The sequence below is a fragment of the Sinocyclocheilus grahami genome, unplaced genomic scaffold (assembly GCF_001515645.1).
Source record: "Sinocyclocheilus grahami isolate Dianchi unplaced genomic scaffold, SAMN03320097.WGS_v1.1 scaffold1142.1, whole genome shotgun sequence".
NCBI classification, from domain to species: domain Eukaryota; kingdom Metazoa; phylum Chordata; class Actinopteri; order Cypriniformes; family Cyprinidae; genus Sinocyclocheilus; species Sinocyclocheilus grahami.
In genome coordinates this window covers 14,401-21,888 of record NW_015506321.1, presented here as the reverse complement: position 1 = coordinate 21,888, position 7,488 = coordinate 14,401, and the positions used below count along the sequence as shown (strand labels likewise).

Genomic DNA, 7,488 nt, shown 5'->3' with positions numbered 1-7,488 from the left:
GGCTACATGAAGTGATTTCTCAGCATTTTTTGAACACTGACCAGTCGCAAATGTGAAATTTATTTACAACAATTCAATTTAGTTAATATTCAAGAAGTTAATATTGTGGTATATATTAGACACAATAGTAGGTGTAATGTATTCTAAGTTGCTTCAGAGGTATTGCAAGTATTACGTACAGCAATAAAACAGTGCATTGACATAAAAAAGGAAATTTACTTTTGGTACTTAAGTACTTTTAAAAGCAAGTACTTCTGTACTTTTACTTAAGTAAAAATCTGTCTTTACAACTTTTACTTGTAATGGAGTAATATTTGGCCAGCAGTATCTGTACTTTCACTCAAGTGATGGAGTCGAGTACTTTGCCCGCCTCTGCTAGCGATATGCGCATACAATACTTGGCAATCTGAACGAGGAAGTCCAGGGCTTATAAAGCGTGTCTGATTGGATTCAGCTGTGTGTGTGTAATCAGTGCATTCAGCTGTGTGTTTGTGTAATGGACAGGCAGACCATTCAAAATCAGTCTCATTGGTCAAAACAGGAAAGAATATGGCTCAAAACTAGAATTCTTGACTGAAACAGGATAGACAGTTCATTAGTGGTCTCTTGGGAAATAACAGGGGTAATGGGACAGACATGGAGTGTTTTTGTAGTTTCTGGGCTCATGACAGACAGAGTTAAGAGGTCAAAGGCGGATCTTTGGGTTATGACAAGGTTACTTGAGCCTTCAGGGAGCTTAGTTAAGGTTTCTGGGGTCGTGACTGAACTTGGGGGGCAGATAACAGGTTCATTCATTGCAATGGGACTGACAGAATGTTCAAAATCAGGATAATTAGCATTATTTAGACAGACAGAAAATTTATTAGTGGCCTCTGGGCTCGTGACTTAGCTAGCAGGGCAGACAGAAGGTTCGTTAACGGCCCCTATGGCCATGACAGGGTTAACTAGGCAGGGTAAAAGTACATTTAAGGCCTCAGTCGCAACAGGCTAGTTTGAGAGTTCCAGAATGGCTCTTGCAGCCGCAACAGAACAGTCAGGAAATTCACAGACCGCGTCCTTGGCTGTGACAGACAGGGCTGAGAGTTCATAGGCAGCCTCCTCGGCTGGATCGGAACAGGACAAAGGTCTATAATTGGCCTTCATGATGGGTTTAGAACAAGTCGAGAGTTCCGATATAGCCTCCTCGGCTGGTTCAGGGCAGGAAAACAGTTTATAAGCGGCCTCAGTAGCCGCAACAGGACAGGAAGAGAGTTCATAGGTGGCCTCCTTGGTCAGAACAGGACAGGCAGAGAGTTCACAGACCGCCTCCTTGGCCGGAACAGAACTGGCAGAGAGTTCACAGATGGCCTCCTTGGCCGGAACAGAACAGGCAGAGAGTTCACAGATGGCCTCCTTAGCCGTTACAGGACAGGCAGAGAATTCACAGACGGCCTCCATAGCCAGTACAGGACTGGCAGAGGGGTCCCAGACGGCCTCCCTGGCCAGAACAGAACAGGACGAGAGTCTATAAGTTGATACCACTGACACCTCTGGAGGTTCTGCAGCGGATGCCACCACCTCTAGAGGTTCTACAGCCGTACCATCAGGAAAAAGGGAAAGTTCATGAATATTCTCCTTAACAAAACAGGCACAGAGTTCAGCAACAGGCTGAACGTGTATTGCTGGGCACCACCACCGCGCAAGGAGCTGAAGCAAGCACTTCCGCCTCGGGAGGTTCTGCAGCGTGGGCCGCCAACTCTGGAGAAGCTGCAGCGGGTGCCATCGCCTCAGGGAACACGGCAGCGTGCGCCACTACCTCGGGAGGATCTGCAGCATCAGCCTCCACCTCGGGAGACCGCACAGTGGCCGCCGCCATTTCTAAATTTTCAGTGGTGGTGTATGCAGCCCAAATACACCATAAAGCGATCCCCATTGTGGCAAGCGCTACAGACAGGGGAACTAGTTCACAAACTGGAGGGCTTGAGAGCGCTGGTTTGCCAGCTGCACGTGTCGACGCCAGCGGAGGGTCCTCCACGCTGGAAGTCAGTCTGGGATACCAAAGGGCTGACCTTGATATTCTGGGTGTAACAGCCAGGACGTGACATGACTCTGGATGATCAGCTGTGATGCGACATGACTCTGGATTATCAGCTGTGACGTGACATGACTCTGGACGAACAGCTGAGACGTGACGAGGCTTTGGATGAACAGCTGAGATGTGACGAGGCTCTGGCAGATCAGCTCAGACTTGACTTGACTCATGAAGATTAGCTGTGACTTGACTTAACTCAGGAATGGAAACTGTGACTTGACATGACGATCAACTGTGACTTGACTTGACTCATGACGATCAACTGTGACTCCAGTGTGATAGCTGATCATAGTGATAGCCATTTCGTTTGCCACTGTTTATTTCCAAGTCCTAGTCTTAGTCTAGTTTTGCCTTGCCTGTTTTCCGGTCCTTTGACTATTGCTCGTGTTTATAGATTACCCCTTTTGTCAAGCCCTCTGGATTACGTTTGCTGATCGATGACCCACGGTTGTCCTAGGATTACTCTTTGTCTTGCCTGTGTTGTACCTGTTTGCCATTGTTTGACCCATGCCTGTTATGACCATGTCTCTTAAATAAAAGCATGCAGATGGATCTGCACGTCTCACGTCTCTGTCGTCCCGTAACATTCATGTTATTGCTCAATCTGTGTTTCAGCTGCGCAAAGACGTCAATATAATGGCTTCTAAACAATGTCATGTAACGTCACATTTACCTCAGAAAAAGCATATTCGGTGACCATAAACTCTTTAGTCAGATTGAAAAATAAACTGCACAGAGGGGCATTTTGCTTAATATATGCATGATATAACATATTCATTATATTTTTTTTTACTGTTCTTCAATGTTTAATTTATGTTTGAATAAATCCATCAAGTTTTTATGACAGCCACCATTTAAATGTTTATATTTCAAAAAAACGAATTGAAGTAGAAATATTATGTAACTGTAACTTTATTATTGTAAAAACTTTAATTTTAATTAATCTTAACCTTCAATATTATAGTAATGTAGTACCAACTGACTCTCATGTATATTTTACAGCATAGTTGTAGATTTTTTTTCCTTGAGAAAATTTGGCATGTACTGTACCTGATATATATCCAAAATAATCGATATTGAATTGAATCAAAACGAATTGGTAATCGAATCGAATTGCAAGCTTGGGAATGAGAATCGAATCGAATCATGAAATTTGTGTCAAAACCCAGCCCTAGTAACTAATAAGACACATTACTATACTTACTAATGGTATATACATGGTAAAGTTTAACAAAGTTTGAAAAACTGGTAATTCCTGTGTAATGTTTATGCAAAAGGGTGCATATTTATTTTACAGTCATATTTCCATATATTTACTATGTATATACTGGTGTATGTACCTATTAGTTAAGGTACAGAATAAGTTATGCAGTAGTCAAGTTGGGGGGTATAAACATGGACCTGTCATGAATCCGGTCTGTGAACTTCCGTTCACTCACTACCAGAGGTCACCCGCTCACCACATGGACTCTCACACTACACAGACGGTTACACTATATCCTGGACTACATTTCCCATCATCCATTGCACTGATTACACCCACAGCCGTAAACAATCACACACCCTACATAAGCCTCTCTCTCACTGCCGAGTATTGTTCTGCGTTTATCACTCTCTTAGTGATAGCTGCTACGGAGCCATTTCGTGTTTTCATAGTCTAGTCTGGTCATGTTATTACCTGTTTCCTGATTCCTGCCTGTGTACCTTGGATTATCCATTGTTTTACCGTTCGGACTTTGTTTGCCCCTGCCTGGACTATTGCTGCATACCTGGATTATCTCGCTTTGCCTTGCCCTGTTGGATATTGTTCGCCAGAGTCTGATCACGTCTGTCCTTGGACTACTTGTGTTTTGCACGTGCCATACCTGTTTGCTGGTGTTTCGACCTTGCCTGTGTTATTGACCACGTCTCTGTCTAATAAAGCTTGCAAATGGATCTGCACGTCTCTCGTCTCGTTCGCTCTGTTACAGAATACTCGGCCACACAAGGATCCAGCAGCTTTTCAGAAGAACATTGGCCAGGTATGGACAATATTATTAGCTCTTAAACAAGGCCCGCGTTCACTGGAGAACTGTATTCAAGAGTATCTAGCCATTGCCTATTACTCTGATTTACCGGACTGTTTGTTGATAGAGGTTTTTTGCGAAGGTATTAATCAACCGCTGATGTCTAAGCTTAGACATGAGGGTCCGCGTTCATCACTCTGTCAGTTTATGGACTATGCTTTGTGTGTTGGCCTTTCATTCACTGTGGGTGTCGTGGAGGAGGAACACGACACCGTGTCTGTGATGGCGGACGCACCACATGGCGGCTACAACAACGGAGACTGTTCGCAAAATGGCGGCCACAACAACGCACCGTCATTTCTCTGGTGCCATTCCTGAGTCAAATCACGTCACAGTTGATCGTCATGAGTCAAGTTCACTGGAGAACTGTATTCAAGAGTATCTAGCCATTGCCTATTACTCTGATTTACCGGACTGTTTGTTGATAGAGGTTTTTTGCGAAGGTATTAATCAACCGCTGATGTCTAAGGTTAGACATGAGGGTCCGCGTTCATCACTCTGTCAGTTTATGGACTATGCTTTGTTGTGTGTTGGCCTTTCATTCACTGTGGGTGTCGTGGAGGAGGAACACAACACCGTGTCTGTGACTGAAATGGCGGACGCACCACATGGCGGCTACAACAACGGAGACTGTTCGCAAAATGGCGGCCACAACAACGCACAAGGTGCCATTCCTGAGTCAAATCACGTCACAGTTGATCGTCATGAGTCAAGTCACAGTTGATCTTCATGAGGATCTCCCAGAGTCTCGCCACATCTCAGCTGATCTTCCAGAGTCACGTCATGTCTCCGCTGATCTCCCAGAGCCTCGTTACATCTCCGCTGATCTCCCAGAGCCTCGTTACATCTCCGCTGATCTTCCAGAGCCTCGTCTCGTCTGTTTGTTCAGAGTCCTATCACTTCCTGTCTGTTGCACCTAGATCCTCAAGGACTGTTCTTCAGTATCCCAGACTGGCATCCAGCGTGGAGGACCCACCACTGGTGTCAGCACGTGCAGCTGGTATCCCTAAACCAGCACTCTCAAACCCTTCTGTCCCAGAAGTTATCCCCTTGTCTGCTGCATTTCCTATAAATGCTTATACACCGCGTGCATAATTATTAGGCACGTTGATATTCTGATGATATTAATTTACAATTTTCTTTTACAGATGAAATGAGCCAAAAAAGAGGTTTAACTCTAACTCTATTAAATCATGGGGAATTGCTTTCTGGTGTGTGCTGGTAGTATATTCACTACCACCAAAGTTCCAGAGCCAGCGACGTCCACGGAAGGATTGCCAGAGGTGGCAGCTGAGGCTGCAGAACCTCCAGAAATGGCATTGCCCACTCCAGATCCTCCAGAGGTGGTGGCTGAGGCTGCAGAACCTCCAGAGGTGGCGGCTTTCACTTCAGCTCTTCAGCTGGATTCTACGGAGGTGGCGGCATATGCTGCAGAACCTCCTGAGGCGACGTCTTTCACTTCAGCTCTGGTTACGGTAGTGGCACCCATTACTGAACTCCCTGTCTGTCCTATCACGGCTATGAAGGCCGTCTGTGAACTCTCTGCCCCAGTCCAGTCACGGCTATGAAGGCCATCTTTGAATCCTCATCCTGTCCTATCATGGCTATGGAGGTCGTCTGTCAATCCTCGTCCTGTCCTGTCACGGCTATATAGGCCATCTGTGAGACAGTTTATGAACTCTCTGCCTGTCCAGTTTCAGTCAGTAAGCCTGTTTTTGAACTGTCTATCTATCCTGTCTCAGTCAATGAGTATAATTTTGAACCAAATGTCTGTTCCGTTCCGACCAAAGAGCCTGATTTAGAATTGTCTGCTTGTTCAGTTTCAATCTGTAAACCCATTTATGAACTGTCTTCCTGTCCAGTTCCAGTCAATGAGTCAAATTTTGAACTGTCTGCTTGTCCAGTTTTGGTCAGTGATCTTACTTATGAACTGTCTGCCCGCTCAGTTGTCACCAGAGAGAATACATACAATATATGTAAAAAATAATTACCACTTTAAGTACAGCCGTGTTTCTTATTTATTACCATGTACATACACTTCAGGTAAGTACCTTGAGTTACCACTCATTTGCCTGTAGGTACAAGATATTTGCCATGTATGTACCAGGGAAGTACACGTACTGTAAAATAAAGTGCTACCAAAAACGTTTTTAAAGTTTGTGTTTCTCCTTTCACAGTCTGGCAGAAATGAGGGGTGGTTCCAAAATACATGGTCACATGACAGTAAAAGTGAACAGTTGCCAAGATACAGGGGGTGGGTCAACTTACCCCACTCTCCCCTATTCCAGAAGCAGTGAAAGTGAGAAAAAATGGACAAAACCAGACTGAAGCCTTTTACTATTGTTAAGATTGAAGGAAAAAGTGTGGGTTTCCATTAAAAGAAATGGTAAAAGTGTACCACTTAACACCATGCATATACCCAGAACACAAGGTGCCTTACAAATGGTATGAATCATCTTGGACTTGGAACAAGAGTTAAAATTAGGCAGACTACTGAGTATCCTTTGCGCAGTATGCTTAGAATTCTGTTATTCTGTTCTCTTGCTGATATATTATAGATAATAAATGCCTACCTCACAAGCATGATGAGGCACTATAGTATAAACTTCAGGAGGGGTTATGTCATCGACTTGTTAACTATGTAGTAAATAAGAGTCTACTGCTTGTAACCATCAACTAATGGCAGTGTATCTCAACCCTCATCCTGGTGCCTGCCCTGTGAATATATTGGCAATGAGATGTTATTGATACATTATACCTTACCTCTTTTCTTTCAGGAGAGAAATGGTGACTTTTGGAGAAGCTGGATAGGATGCTGGCGGTGTCAGCATAACTTTCCACATTTTCCTGAACATAGTATATATTCAGGTTACTAATGCAGACAAATAAATAAACATGAACACAACCTCATAAAAAATATTCATTTTTTGTTTAAGCAATATTTTTGGATTGCAAAATTAAATCAAATCCATGTTAAATGGGTTTACTCCATAGTATAGTAACTGCTAGCAATAATAATTTAAGTAATATAGTCCAGAGTAGGGATGCACCGATACCGATACTGGTATCGGGCCCGATACTGAGCGCATGTACTCGTACTTGTTAAAATGCCCCGATACCAAACGCCGATACCACACAGCATGTGATAAGCGCCATATTCAAACAGAAACACCGACAACAGAACAAAAGATAGCAGAAAGGAGTTAAGGGTGTCTACTACGAAGTATATGTATGCAATGAATATGTTAGACATTCAGTATTAACACCTGTATAGCTGATGTGCCTGAGCTGATAAAACAAAGCACTCTGAGTGGATTGAGCGCACGGCGGCGCAGATGCGCGAGCTTGTCG

At 44.0% G+C, this 7,488-nt stretch overlaps 1 protein-coding gene across 1 annotated transcript in view; it reads right to left on the bottom strand.

Annotated features, from left to right (window-relative positions):
- The window catches only part of LOC107567289 (piezo-type mechanosensitive ion channel component 2), a 156,073-nt gene that overhangs the window by 140,054 nt on the left and 8,531 nt on the right, over positions 1–7,488 (bottom strand). The window contains 1 exon segment of the mRNA XM_071582345.1: positions 6,901–7,009. Coding sequence (XP_071438446.1) covers positions 6,901–7,009 — 109 coding nt within the window.